Below are 14,022 nucleotides of genomic sequence, written 5' to 3' on the forward strand. Positions count from 1 at the left end.
CCCCCCGGTGTAAAGTAAAAGTAAATCCACGCAAACCCCCCCGGCCACTTACTTACTTACTGTCCATGTAAGATACTTCCGCGCGAAAAAAAACACAATAAAAATAGCGCTATAGTATATATGTACGTGATTCGATTTCTCTTTTTTTTCTTCTTTTTTTTCTTGTGTCTAAAACTCCATGGGGGATATGGATGCGGTAGGGTTGGAAGAGATTCCCCACTCGACGCGCAGTGCGTTGATGATCCACATTGTGGGCCACACGTGGTCTTTTTCGACTTGAGCTAGTATCTGGACGACTTCTTCGCGCTCTTTTGTGTCGGATACCAGCGGGCCCCATACAAACACCGTGTGGCGTACTATGATGGCTAATGTAGCCGTCTCTTTTGAGCTCTTGGCTGCGCCGCAGATGGCTCGTGCATGCTTGAGGATCTGGTGCTGTGCTAGTTAGTAGGTGGTTTGGCGACTGGAAAGTAGAGCTTCTTACGTCTGGTTCAGATAGACTGCCCATGTTGTGTGTTGCTAGCTTTGAGCCGGGCTTGTAGCGGAGTAGCATGATACATGCAAAGTGGTAGAAACAGAAGGATACAGCTGATGAGTTAGCAATTGAAACAGCAGAGAATCAAGCAAGTATAGAGTCTTACCATGCCAATCGGCTGTGAACCAGATGTTGGGAAATGGGCCCTGATCGCCAGCTGGGCCTTCATAAATGGCATTGAAGCCGGCTGGTCTGTCCCGCATCCATGTCTGAACGAGCTCCCAGAGATTTTGCCATTGCTCCATCTTGGGCGACATCTCACTGTAAGGCTCGCTCCCGTCAAAACAGTAATTCACGACACGGGCGAGGTTCCATGCCATCTGGTTCGACCAAGCCGTTTCTAACCTCAGGCGAGCTAGTGGATGCACATCCCGCATAGAGCTGGGCTCTGGGTGCAACTGCAATGAAAAGTCAATGTCGGGCAGCTGCTTGTTCATGGTGGCATTGTGGATGCATTGCCGTACATAGACCCAAAAGGCGGCCTCGCGCAGGGTGGGCGCTGAAGGATCTACAAAATGGTATCCTTGCGAGGAGCGGATAATGGCCGAGCAACCTGCCAAGTGCTGTTGCTCGTCTTCTGAGCCTACGCGTGACGGGACTAGAGAAAAAAGTTAGATGCGAGAAGATGTCAAGTCGGCGCGCTCAGACTTACGGCTCAGCTGCTCGTAAAAGTGCAGGATGACAATTGCACATAGTAGAGTCTCGTCATGACTTGCGTTTTCGTCGTTCAGCCGCATGATCAGCAGAGAAATGCAGCTTTGATACGCCGCTTCTGCGACATCATGCTGCTTGCAGTGGCGAGCAGCAAACGCAAGGACTGCGTGGCCAAGCACGAGACAGTGTTTGACTTTCTCCGGTACTCCAAGTGTGAATTGGTGGGTCGCATCTGTGCAGTCAAGCCAGCGGCCGAGGTTTTCGGTGAAGTGGTGCACCAGCACAGCCTCTCGATGAGTCAAGGGAACCGGCTGGGACGAGTAAATCGGGCGAGTCTGTTGGATGGGTGTATGTGTTTGAGTGTCTGGGTTATCGTGCTGCAGTAACATGGCCATGGACACACCGCCACTCGTAATCGCAGTTGTAGCATAGTATGGCGGAAACAACTGGGACGTAGGCGAAGGTAGACTGGAGGAAAGGGCATCTAATGGCTGACCAGCCCGACTGCTGCTCTGGATGTCGCGCTGTGAAGTAGCCTGGTTGCGGCCTCCCTCGCCGGTACCGTCTGCAGCAACCATCTCTTCATCTTCGTCATCGGCATCTCTCTCTTCGTCGTCCACGTCGTTGCTTTCGAGATTGTCTCTTTCCTCGTTTTCATCGTCTGTACCGTCGGTTGCAGACTTGGTCGACGAGGGCGCTCCCGGCCGATAGTCCTTGAACTTGGTGTGTGGCTCTTCCCACTGACACGGCCGGTTTTTCTTGCTACAGGCCTTGCATACCGGGTGGGTCTCATCGCCTGGAATTTGTATTTAGCATGGGCAGATAGGCTAGGAAAGACTGCTTACACTTGACACGGCGTGCTCGACAGGTAAGACTGTGCAGCGAGGTAAGCGCCTTTCGTTGCAGCACCACCGAATGCACTCACCAGCCACTCCTCGAGCGATATTTACTGTGCAGGGTCAGCACGGATTCGATGGAGCAGGCCTGGCTAGACGTTACCCCATACGTAGATATTTGGAGCTACTGATGGAAGAGAGTTGTACCTGTCGCGGTGTCAGCGACGTCCGAGGGGCCGCACATGTCGAGGAGAATGTTCCGAGCCAGAGTATTCGTGAGCCGGGAGAAGGGCTGGTTGCCGGGATGCATACCGCAACCGCGTGATATTATTTTTTGTTTTGGTGCTGGCCATGCACTGTGTCCGTTTCGGTCGCGATATCACCAAAGCGGTGACATTGGAAGAAGCGGCTGGGTAATTTTTCAGTGGCACCCAAGGGGGCTTGAGTGTGACTGGCGAAGTTTCAGGCAGCTCTCTCGTCTGGGCCAATGGTGCTATCGAGCCGAGATGCGGATTCTGGTCGAGTGTGGCTTTGAATATATTAGTCATTCGTTGAAAACAACATGTCTTACCCACTGACGTGTTGCAAAGGAATCCGCGGACGCACGTCTCTGGACACACGGCACATTAGTTCGGCAGATTACACTTCAGTCGCAGCAGCGCCTCTTTATGTGCGTCGGGGCTCGAGACGGTAGGCCTGCCCGAGTGCATTCACGCAATGGCTATGTACAAGTCCAGTGTTGCTGTCAGGCGCGGCTCATGTTTGATACCAGCATCCATGTGCTTAGTGCTGGTGATCCTTGCTAGAAGAAGTCCGCTCCGGGCCAAATTCCCGAAGCCAGTCACAGCAATCCGAGCCCTCGAAGCTCCGTCGTCATCTCTCCAACGCCTGCGGATTCAAATATCCACTATTCCGAGCACCACGGCAATTTTCGCGCCTGGAGCGAGAACGCGTGCACCCGGAGCTTCAACTCCCTCTCTGGCGGCAAACATGGGACACGCCACTAGAGCCCTCCTAGTCCACATGGACTGATTCGTATCGAGATGCCAATTCCTTACCTTCTCAACGCACGGACGATGCCACCACGCTGCTTTCTCACATATTGCCTTCGTCTCCCAGCTCGACATGGACTGCCTCACAAACCGCAGAAAACGGCCGGCCGTCATTGCCACGGCCGTGTCGAGCCCAGCCTGTGGTGCGCCTTCGCTAAACGGGGCCCAGACGATGGCCCAACCCTCCTACATAGCTGAGCAACCAAACTTTCTACCTTCACCACCAATTGCTTGTCCTTGCACAAACCATACCTCGTTTCCGACCCCCTCCCGGCCCATACGCGCTGCCATCTACGCAATCTTGAAGTCGCATTTCCTCGTGCCCCTAGCACGCTGCTCTTCCTATTCCTCCGTAGACGAGCCGCGAGCCGTGAATTCCCAAGAGAATCCTGACGAGCCGCGGCATCGAGGACGAGTATCGGGGAAGACACGATGCCACTGAGGCCAGAGAAATGCATGTGGCTCATGACGAGGATGCGAGAGGCTGCGCCGTGGCTCTCACCCGTAACCACCGTATCCGCGCACTACAGCCCATACGTGATAAAACAAACCTTGTATCTGGAGTCTTCCCACAGCCTCTTGCTCTTGTATTCTCCACCAGTCTGAACTAACGAGGTCTGGCCTAGATTCGAGCCAGCTAGATGGTCGCCGACGGCAGAGAATCAAAGTCGGATGGAACATACATTACAAACGGGGTATCTTCGGTGTCTCTCTCCAAACAGGAAATGTCTGTCTGGACACGGCTGCAGTCTCCTGAACGGAAGTCGAAGCGTGCAAACGTCCAGAATGCCTTGGATACCGGCAAGACTGACAGTATCGCCACTCTCTGTGTCGACCATGTCCGAGTCGCCGAGCGGAGGCTTGGGCGTATGAGAATTTTGTAGAGGCGCATGCTCTGCACCTGTCAGCCCGTATACCAGTCCGGCATGCGTAGAGGAAAGCGTCCTAGGGTGGTCTCCCGCGTCAGCTTGGACGCTCTCAGTGCCCAGGCGAGGGGAGCACTTGCATCTTTTCCTCTCAATTCGACCCTACAAACGCTCCGCATCGACTACTTATCGGTAGCATACGTTTCGACCTGGTCCCGCAAGACCCGTCTCATCCGTTACCAAAGAATACAATGAGCATCTGGTTCAACGACGTCGCTTCATCCGAACACGTCTTACCGCATTCGGCATGTAACAAAGACGCCTTACATATTTGCGCAGCTTTGACGCTCGACGCGCCTCGCCCCTTCGACCACGAAGCAAGACCGAAGCAACATTAATAAAAAGACAGGGAGGCAGAACAAGATAGGAAGAGGCCGGAAAAGCATAAAAACGTGAGTATGCAGCACCTCTGCGTGAGGGCTGCGATGCAAGAACATGGGGAGAAGAGGGGAGGGGGCGGCACCTCAAGACCATATTCGGAAATATAACTTGCAGGCGATCTGGACCGGGGTTGGCGGCGGCCCTCCCCCCAGCACCGCGCCAAGTTCGTATTGCGTAGCCCTGTGAGAGGTGGACGTTGTTTTTTGCTCATTTGCCACATGGGGATCGGCAGTACCTTACCAGGAAGTAGGTCATGGCTGGTGAACAGGCTAAAACGTAAACTCGACGTCGAAGCTTGGGGGGCGGGCTGGGTAATGCCCGGAAAACAAGATGCTGCAGCCCACTGGGATTGCGCCGGCTCCCCGGTCATGATGACATTGTACGAACCAACATCTCTTGCAAAAAGGTTGGGTGACGAGTTTGCATGATGACTCGCTGGATTCCCGGAGATGTAGTCCGGCTGGCTGTAATGCGTGGCTCGACCTTGGGCGTATGATGCATTGTTGACAGGTTTGTGGAATGATTACTTGATGGATTATGGTGTGTTTGCGGCACAGTCGTACATGATGTAGGGTCGATGTATTTTCTTCAGAGTGCATGTGGAGGGGGCCTGAGTAACCTTGTGTTGGTGCTGCTTCAGCTCGCCGCTCCAGCTCCCCATTTCCAAGTCTATCTACCTTCATAATTACATTCGAATTCAAGTCCAACAACATTTCATCTGCATTTCAACATGGTCACCCCCAGCCGCCCATAAATCCCAGGGCTGCTTTTCCATTTCATCGCTAGTATGTAGTTCTTTATACACATGATAAACACATAATACACAAGAATAGGGTATTCTTGAATGGCTTCAATCCAGCACACCTTTTCCATACCATAACACGGAGCATCTAAAAGCCCCTCGCCACCAAAAACTGTGTGATTTCGTTTGCGTGATGACCCTTGACTACGATATGGCGTGTCAGACTGTTGATTATAACATCCTCGTCCTTCTTGTTCAGAAACACGCGCAGCTCGTCTCTCAGCGCCATCACATCGCCGGTGATTTTCCGCACCAGGGTCTGGTGCAGGTTGCCGCCACGCTTGTAGTCTGTGTAGATGGGCAGGTTTTTGTTTGTTGATCTTGAGACGGTGTATTTTGGCGGGGGAAGAGATGTTTCGGGTGCGCGCGGTGTCTTGGGCTTCTTGGGCGCCTTTTGCTTGAGCGCTTTTGTGGTGTTGGCTGTGCCTTTTGGCGCGGCCCAGGGTGGTGGAGGCGCAACGCCATTGGCCTTTTTAGGGCTTGTTGGCTTGTTGTCGGCGCGAGGGTGCTTGGAGGGCAGGACGGGCTTGTCCTCTGGTGGTTGCGCGCTGTCGGCCTCGGTGAGGGATTCTGCTGCTGCGAGGTCGGCGGCGCGCTGGGCTGCTTGGGGCGACAATGGTTGCTTGGAGGAGGCGTTGGGCGGACTTTCTATCCAGGAGTCAGTCGCTATATAAAAAAAAAATTGTGTACGTAGACTGGGGAAACTGACGCTCAGCGTGCCATGGCCTTGCGGTGGAGAAGCGGAAGTGCGGGCGAGATGCAACTACTCGGGGAGCGGCCAATGGCCTCAGCAGCGGGGCGAGAGATTGCAGGCGAGGCATTGCGGTGCAGTGGAAGCCAGCAAGGCCCGCGGTCACGGCGAACAGCAAGGCGTTGGAGATAGGCGGCCTGGATGGGGGCGATGCGGGCGTCGGGCGTGAATTGCGGCTCAACACCACAAGTTTACAGTAGCGTACAGGGGTCCTCGCTTGCGCACAGTCGTTTTTCATCCACCTCCCCCACTAACACCACCGCCGCCCGCCGACATCTCGAATTTCGCGCCCGCCCCCCCAACCACCCACACACCCACCCGCCCGACAACCGCCCACCATGGCCGACTCTGCGGCAGCCGGCGCAAACGTCGCCGAACAGTACTCGCTGCTCCCCAAGCTCATGCCCCATCTCGACCGCCACCTCATCTACCCGCTCCTCAACTTCTCGAGCGATGAAGAGGCCGAGCAGACGGCCGAGCAGAAGAAGCTGCTGCTCGAGCTGCTCAAGCCCACCAACATGACCGACTTTGTTGGCCAGCTGCACCAGGAGGTCCACGGCCTCGCCGACATGTCGGACGAGTACAAGAAGAAGCGCGAGGAAGTGCTGCAGAAGCGCGACCAGCTCGAGGACGCCACGAGCAAGATCAGCGGCCTGCTGGATGACGAGAACGTCGTCACAAACCTGCGGAGCGACAAGCAGCAGAACTTGGCCTACCTCAAGGAGAGCCACGGTGTCGACATGGAAATGGTCAACCAGCTGCTCGAGTTTGGCCAGTTCCAGTACTCGTGCGGCGTCTACCCCCATGCCGCCGAGCTTCTCTACCGCTTCAGGGTTCTGGTATGTCCCCTCGTGCACGCGCAGCCGCTGTGCACCCCAACCCGCTAACATTGTCCTTGCAGACCACCGACGGCGACAAGGAGCGCGAGGCCACCTGGGGTAAGCTCGCTTGCGAGATCCTGTCGGTCAACTGGGACTCGGCCATGGAGGAGATCAACAAGCTCAAGGAGATCATTGACACACGCCTCTTCAACAACCCTCTTGCACAGCTGCAGCACCGCACCTGGTTGATCCACTGGTCGCTTTTCCCTCTCTTCAACCACGAAACCTCGCGCGAAACCCTCACCGACATGTTCTTCTCTCCTGCATACATCAACACCATCCAGACAAGCTGTCCCTGGATCCTGCGCTACCTCGCTGCCGCCGTCATTACCGGCCGCAACCGGGGCAGGAACTCGAATCAGTACCAGAAGCAACTCAAGGACCTGATTAGGATTGTGCGACAAGAAGGCTACGAATACAGCGACCCGGTCACCGACTTCATCAAGGCCCTGTACATTGACTTTGACTTTGAGGAGGCGCAAAAGAAGCTGGGCGAGACCGAGGAGATCCTTAAGAACGACTTCTTCTTGCTGGGCGCCGCAGACCAGTTTGTGGATGCAGCCAGGCATCTCATTTCCGAGAGCTACTGCAAGATCCACCAGAGAATCGACATCAAGTGAGTGGGCCATGTTTTTTGTTTTTCTCTTACACGCAAAATTATGTTTTTACTAACGACTGGCCAAAGGGACCTCTCAACACGTCTCGGTCTCTCCCAGGACGAGGGTGAGAAGTGGATCGTCAACCTCATCCGCGACACGCGCGTAGACGCAAAGATTGACTACCAAGCCGGCACAGTCGTCATGAACCACCCCCCACAATCAGTCTACCAGCAAGTCATTGAGCGCACAAAGGGCGGCTTCTTCAGAACACAGGTCCTCAGCGCCGCCGTGGCAAAATGAGTATGTGATTTTGTACGACTACATTTGTGTGCTTTTTGTTTTTTCTTCTTCTCGTTTAATGGCGATACGTGGCAGTAGCGGTAGTAAGGGAAAACCCGGCGTCTGGGGAGGTCAAGCATATATGTGTGTGTGAGAGAGAGAGTGTGTGTCTGGGTTGATGATTGATGATGACAATTTCATGATCTATGCCATGAGCAAAAAAAAAGTAGACGCCCAGAGAGAAGCAGAAGCGAAGGAGCAGATCAAAATAAAGTTCATGGCAGCGGTTAGGCGGGGGTAGCGCGGGTTCGGTATCTATATATCTAGGCTTTGCGAAATCAGGTCGTGGGTTAGGTTAGGTCAAGGTCACGATTGGAGTGGAGTGGAGTGGAAGAGATAGTAAAGACAGACTTACTTACTTACTTACTTGCTTACTACTGATACTCCACGTACTTCCCCCCCCCCCTCTTTTTTTCTTATATCCATCAGAACTTGGCCTCTTTTTTTGTCTCGTTATTATTTCCACAAGGACTTTTCCGAAAACGAAAGAGTTCTGCCATGTTTTTCTTTTTTTTTCTCCCTCTCTTTGTGTCACGCTTTCTCTCTATGCTGTGAAATATCAACTAAGTATTGGGGGGTTTACTGTATGTATGTATGTGCATGTATATATATATATATATATACACAGTTACAGGTTAGAAGAAAGCAAGAGAGCAAGAATCGTGGTGAATTACAAATGTAAAAATCCATTTGCAAAGTTGATGTAAACCAAAGAATTATGGGACTCTTGTTTTTTTTGGGGGGGGGGGGGGGCGGGGGGGGAGTAACTAACGCAAAAAGACATGCATGTTGTACAAAAGTCTACCATGTACATACTAGACTTATTCCCTCCCTCTCTCTCTCTCTCTCTCTCTCTCTCTCTCCATCATATCCCCAATCACTCACACGCATGCAATACACCCACCCATGCCTTGACCTCCATCGCGCCCAGAAAATTACTCAAAATACCTCGGCTCATCGAAAACATGGTACCTATGGCCTCTGACGCCCTCGCCCCTGAAGAGCGCCGGGAACCTCAGACCGTCGGGGACCTGCGACTCATGGACTAGCTGGTTGCTCGTGTTTTCGGGCTCGCCGACGACGAACTTGCCGACCTGGAGAAGAAGTTAGTATACCTATTTGAAGCCGGATAACAACGACAAGAACAACAGAGGACAAACAAGCAAGCAGAGAAAAAAGAGGGAAAATAAAAGGAGGGGAGTGGATACATACCTGCAATTCGGTATCGGTAATCGTATGTCTGGAAACACGAGCATAACCCGATCTCCTAATGCCCTTGTAGAGAATGTACTCGCACCATCTATCCCAGTCGCTAGGATCGATATCATGCATGCCGCTCTTCTCACCGACATAGGTATTGTAGTTGCCCTCGCCGGGCTTAATGACAAGGTACGACAGCAAGATGGCCGGGCGGGGCGTCGCCTTCATGCGCTCAGCGAGGTACTCAGACTGTAGGCGGCGGTCCTCTGGGTCTTCTTCCTGGCCCGAGTGGAAGACGAAAATGTCAATCATCTCGCCGTAGGCGTCGATGGTGGCTTCGATGGCGGGCGCGAGTTCGCCTACCGGCGACGGCAGAAGGTGGTGTGTGCTGTTTACAATGGGGAACTTGGACAGCAGAGCTGAGCCCCATGTGTGCTTGTTGGGGCCGGGCCCAAAGTCGACGTACATGCCTAGGTCCTCGGCAAGGAACTGTGTCGTATCGCGGTTGCCCATAATGATGCGCTGCAGGTCGCTCTCGAGGAGTCCAATAACGTCAATCTCTAGCTCTTTGATCAGGTCACGCATGCGGTACTCGGAGGACCACATGTCATTGTCCAAAGAGAAATGGATCGTCCAGATACCTGCCGTGATGGATTTGGTTTCTGGGTGGTACGGCTTGTAGTCATACGATGGGAAACGCAGGTATGCGATCGCAATGGAAAGGATCTCCAGAGCTCCAAGGACGTAGAGGTAGTACGAGCGCTGGCGGCTGGCGGCAGCAGTAACGACAGCCTTGCCCTTGTAGCTCTTAAGCGCCGGTGGCTGGGTAGAGACACTAAAGACACCCGCACCAATCTGGACCATCATGGCTGTCATGACCCAGTCTGTGTGTTCACGAACCAGAGGTCCTCCCGGGACAAAGGCGTATGCTACGACCCAGACGTGGAAGAGCACCATAAAGTTGTAAACCAGGAAAGCGAGGCCAAATGTGCGGCCCGGTGCGTGGCGAGCGGCATGTTCAATGAGAATCGGTGCTGCTGCCATAGTATACACAGTCAGTGCAAGGGCGCCGTAGAATCCAGTCCAGTGGCCAGTGGTGGTCAGTATAGCAGCACCGATGGAGCCAACACCATAAAAGGCCCATGAGCGCGATAGGTTCGGCGCAAACAGACCAACCATAAGACCGATACCCATAGCAAAATGAGTGAGGGTGCCGTGAGGAACGGCAAGGGGTCCACGGACGGGGTATCCTTCCCATACCCAGGAGATCATGGTGCTCGAGTCGGACAGTAAAGAGTGCATGGAGAAGAGAACGCCAGCAAGACCGAAACTGGCAAAGACTGAGTATCCTTTTGTAGGGCCCTGAGCCGGGACATCAGCACCACGGCTTGCGGTCGACCTCATGGATATCAGAATAGAAATGAGAGCTACCACGAAACCGGTCTTGTTCCATCCACCGTTGGCCTCGTGCATGATTGGCCAGATGGGGTTGTTTGTCCAGAAGGCGTACTTTGCGATGCTAGAGGCTATCAGGCCAATGGCGAATGCAGTAATGCGGCCTTCGAGACGGTGCGGCTGCGACCGCTCTCCGAGAAAGGTGGCTGACCATGCAAGGCATGACATGGACAGACCAAAGGCAACGGCAAAGAGTCGGTTGACGGGCGTCTTTGCAAGGAAAGCCAGGAGTCCGGAAAGCGAAAGCAGATGGAAGAACCACACGTAGCGCGTGGCAATGTAGCGGATGGGCTTGATACCGAGGAAAAACGGAGAAACTGTGCACATGACTAGGGCTTCATAACCAGAGATGCCCATGTGCCAGAGGGGAAAGTCTAGCCACGGTCAGCAGAAGCCTGTACAGCGGGGGCGTCAACATACACCAGACGCAAACACCGAGCGATGTCAACATGGACCAGAAGACGAACTAGATGATGGGTTAGCCATGCACGAGCCAGTATTCGGTCCTACGCACTCCACTGTACACATCGGCCGCGGTAAAGATGAGTCCAAACCAAGAGAATGCGCCGGAAAAGGTTGCTCCAAGCTCCTTGTTTTTCCTGCCACAAAGTCAGACACATGCTGCGTTTATGAAAGGCGGAAACTTACTCTTGAACGGCATCGGAGACTGACTTGGAACCCGTACTATAGAAGCAGTGGATCAGAAAGTGGTCAAAGCAGAATCAATTGGTATGATAGTCTATCTATTTCGGGAGACGTGGTACATACGCGCGAGATAGACCTCGTACATCCTTGATTACAATTTCGAAGTGCTGAAACTCGATCACTGTGACGGCATCAAAGGCTACGTCGAGCAAGACCAGAGACCATTCGAAGAAAGAATAGATGGTGTACGCTACCAGACGTAAGCAGGGGTCGGACGACCAAAACAACGAGACATACCTCCGGCAACATGGTGAACTTTGTGCTGAATGAAAAAGTAGATTAATGGCACAAGCGTGGCAAAGAAACTCCCAGCAAAAGCCTTTCGGTATTTGAGTGCAGTGGCATTGGTAGGGCTCAGGGCGATACAGCCAATAGTCCATGGCAGTGTTGCAACCAGGTACGAGATCATGAAGATGTCGTGCCAGTCATGGTCATCGGTAGAGGTCACATATGTCCATCCTCCGCAGGTCAATGTTCGGAAGATGCCCACACCAGCAATGAACTTGGGGAGGGACGAGTTTGGACGGCGAGTCAAGACATACCAGAGGCCGACGAGTGCGAACCGGGGACCTATGCTTCTTAGCCCGGCTATGCGTTGGCTGCTTGAGATGTCATACCAGACGTAAGAGCAATGAACAGCATGAAGACGGAACGCTCCGGATAGCGGTCGCCAATGGTCGCGGATACGGAAGGGAACCACTCCTCTGGGAAACCCTGCACATGTTACTGATATTTTCCTGAAGCAGCATGGCCTCGGCACTAACGTAGAATTCATTCTGCACAATCTTGTGGTAGTGTAGCGAGCTGTGGGTTCTTAGTCGCGTCGCATGGAGTGGGCGGTGGAGTAATCGGCGTACATTCCGACTATGAGGGCTCCGAGAAAGGCGGCTAGAGATCAATTCAGCATAAAGCGTCCATAACTAGACATGGACAACATACCGTAGGCCATAGCGGTGTGCCCATACGAGATCCATTTTCCATTGAACTGCGTCTGGTGAGCATGGGGTGGGCTCGGGGGTCGGGTGTGGCTGCGCGTACAGTTGCGACCGTGTCGCCGTCTTTATCCTTGACCATGGTGCAGCAATTGAAAGACCCCTCAGTGACCCTCCAGCACCAGAAATGAAGAAAGAGGCAAAAAGAGTGTCGAGAAGGGGTGATAGGCGGTCGGTCGGCTATGCCAGTCTCCTGAAGTTCGAACGACGTACGTGTAGAGCCAGGGTCCGCGCTCCGCAAGCCAAGGCGCTATTTGCGGGAGCAACTTCTAGGCTAACATTTTCTGGGCCGGGCAACTTTTTTGAACAGAACCCTCGCAGCAGCACAAGGCGACGCAAACATGGCCGGCCCGAGTGACAAGGCGCGCTTCTACCTGGAGCAGTCAGCGACGGAGCTGAACGAGCTTGAGCGCAAAAAAATCTTCAGCAGGGTAGGTACAAGGAGACGCTGGCGCAACAGTAGCGATGCTAACGGCGTGCACAGGAAGAGATCAGCTCAATCGCGAAGAAGCGGTCGGATTTCGAGCACATCATCAATGCGCGCGGCTCGCACCCCGAAGACTACATGCGCTACATTGAGTTTGAGAAGAACGTCGACGCTCTCCGCCGCAAACGAATCAAGCGACTGGGGGTTCGGTACAAGGGATCTGGACAGCGGACAATCTATCTTCTCTACAATCGCGCGACGAGGAAGTTTTCGGGCGACCTCACACTATGGATGCAATACATCGACTTTGCGCGCAGGGACAAGGCATACCGGAGGCTCAACGACATCTTCACCTCTGTCGCTCGCCTGCACCCCACCAAGCCCGACATATGGATCCTTGCGGCAACCTATTTCATGGATACCCAGGCCGACATTACCAATGCGCGGAGCTACATGCAGCGGGGGCTGCGCTTCTGCAAAAACTCGGAAGTCATGTGGCTCGAGTATGCCAAGCTGGAGACCATCTACGTGGGCAAGATTGCAGGCAGGCGGAAGATCTTGGGTCTCGATGTCGATCGCACAAACAAGCCAAGCACGGATGAGGAGGGCGACGAGAACATGATTGCGCTTCCACAAGTGACGGCCGAGGACGTGAATCCCAGCCTGAAGCAGGACGACGGTGTCGACGAGGTGGCGCTGCAAAACCTGGCAGCTGCGCCCGTGCTTACGGGAGCGATTCCCCTGGCCATTTTCGATTCAGCCATGAAGCAGTTCCAGGGCCAAGCCAGGGTGGCCGAGAGGTTTTTTGGCATGTTGGCCGAATTCGAGCAGCTCTCGTGCATACCACGCATGCTGCAGCACGTGCTAGACTATCTTCAAGAGACGTCGCCACAGGCTGTGGAGACTGCTCTATGCAAGTTCCGCATGCAGTTGTACGGCTGCCATGGCGCCGATCCTGATATTGCCCTTGGACTCAGTAAGGCGCTGGACGTGATAAGCAGCGCCCTTGAGCAGCATCGCGGGGAGGGCAGCAGAATAGCCGAGGCGGCAGTTGCACAGCTCTTATCTCTGTATCGGTTACTCGCGGATAGCGACCAGTCGCTACAGAAGGCATTGCGGGCGGCACTGCGAAAATATGTGCGGATCATGGAAGACGGTGAAGGGACAGGCGATAAGGTTGCTGGTTTGGCCGAGTCACTGCGGCAGCAGGGCAAGCGAGACGAAGCGCAGCTGTTGGCTCAGATGGGCAGCAAATACTGGGCTACGAATGAAAGGCTACAAAAGTACGTGTTGGCGGCAGAGTCGAGAAGCAATTGAGGCATTCGTCAGCCGACTTGTTGTACCAAGCATACCCTGCATGGCAGAATGTCGCCTCGTGGGTGCTAGCGGAAGGGGGGAAGAGGGCCACACCGCTGCGGCTTTACTGCTGTATCGTGAGTTTGAGCTACGGCGGGAGCTGTCATACCACGTCACCTGCGTGTCCAGCT

General features: G+C 54.0%; 6 protein-coding genes across 6 annotated transcripts; 3 read left to right on the forward strand and 3 right to left on the reverse strand.

The window, feature by feature from the left end:
- Window positions 1-120: 120 nt before the first annotated feature.
- SETTUDRAFT_167635 (uncharacterized protein) lies at window positions 121-2,492 on the reverse strand. Its single transcript, XM_008024614.1, has 8 exons — window positions 2,338-2,492; window positions 2,189-2,232; window positions 2,115-2,138; window positions 2,035-2,063; window positions 1,188-1,985; window positions 642-1,133; window positions 485-588; window positions 121-435 (listed from the first exon to the last, which is right to left on the reverse strand). Exons 2-8 carry the CDS (start codon window positions 2,191-2,193, stop codon window positions 169-171), a joined length of 1,719 nt encoding a protein of 572 aa, XP_008022805.1. The 5' UTR covers window positions 2,194-2,232; window positions 2,338-2,492; the 3' UTR covers window positions 121-168.
- A 250-nt stretch (window positions 2,493-2,742) lies between these two features.
- On the forward strand, window positions 2,743-3,057 carry SETTUDRAFT_159469 (uncharacterized protein; the record flags this gene model as incomplete). The annotated part of the gene is made up of 1 exon (XM_008024615.1): window positions 2,743-3,057. One exon carries the CDS (start codon window positions 2,743-2,745, stop codon window positions 3,055-3,057), a length of 315 nt encoding a protein of 104 aa, XP_008022806.1.
- Window positions 3,058-4,804: 1,747 nt separating this feature from the next.
- On the reverse strand, window positions 4,805-6,077 carry SETTUDRAFT_167638 (uncharacterized protein). Its single transcript, XM_008024616.1, has 2 exons — window positions 5,896-6,077; window positions 4,805-5,834 (listed from the first exon to the last, which is right to left on the reverse strand). Exons 1-2 carry the CDS (start codon window positions 6,005-6,007, stop codon window positions 5,275-5,277), a joined length of 672 nt encoding a protein of 223 aa, XP_008022807.1. The 5' UTR covers window positions 6,008-6,077; the 3' UTR covers window positions 4,805-5,274.
- A 161-nt stretch (window positions 6,078-6,238) lies between these two features.
- On the forward strand, window positions 6,239-8,111 carry SETTUDRAFT_167639 (uncharacterized protein). Its single transcript, XM_008024617.1, has 3 exons — window positions 6,239-6,776; window positions 6,839-7,434; window positions 7,504-8,111. The coding sequence occupies exons 1-3, from the start codon at window positions 6,276-6,278 to the stop codon at window positions 7,715-7,717; spliced, it is 1,311 nt and encodes a 436-aa protein (XP_008022808.1). The 5' UTR covers window positions 6,239-6,275; the 3' UTR covers window positions 7,718-8,111.
- Window positions 8,112-8,618: 507 nt separating this feature from the next.
- Window positions 8,619-12,280, reverse strand: SETTUDRAFT_147190 (uncharacterized protein). Its single transcript, XM_008024618.1, has 12 exons — window positions 12,155-12,280; window positions 12,056-12,101; window positions 11,974-12,004; window positions 11,881-11,920; window positions 11,734-11,830; window positions 11,354-11,686; window positions 11,180-11,306; window positions 11,060-11,095; window positions 10,926-11,010; window positions 10,832-10,877; window positions 8,969-10,785; window positions 8,619-8,850 (listed from the first exon to the last, which is right to left on the reverse strand). Exons 1-12 carry the CDS (start codon window positions 12,188-12,190, stop codon window positions 8,692-8,694), a joined length of 2,853 nt encoding a protein of 950 aa, XP_008022809.1. The 5' UTR covers window positions 12,191-12,280; the 3' UTR covers window positions 8,619-8,691.
- Window positions 12,281-12,449: 169 nt separating this feature from the next.
- SETTUDRAFT_104224 (uncharacterized protein) lies at window positions 12,450-13,852 on the forward strand (the record flags this gene model as incomplete). The annotated part of the gene is made up of 2 exons (XM_008024619.1): window positions 12,450-12,539; window positions 12,593-13,852. The coding sequence occupies 2 exons, from the start codon at window positions 12,450-12,452 to the stop codon at window positions 13,850-13,852; spliced, it is 1,350 nt and encodes a 449-aa protein (XP_008022810.1).
- Between the last annotated feature and the right edge of the window lie 170 nt (window positions 13,853-14,022).

This window comes from Exserohilum turcica (assembly GCF_000359705.1).
Source record: "Exserohilum turcica Et28A unplaced genomic scaffold SETTUscaffold_12, whole genome shotgun sequence".
Lineage (NCBI taxonomy): Eukaryota > Fungi > Ascomycota > Dothideomycetes > Pleosporales > Pleosporaceae > Exserohilum > Exserohilum turcicum.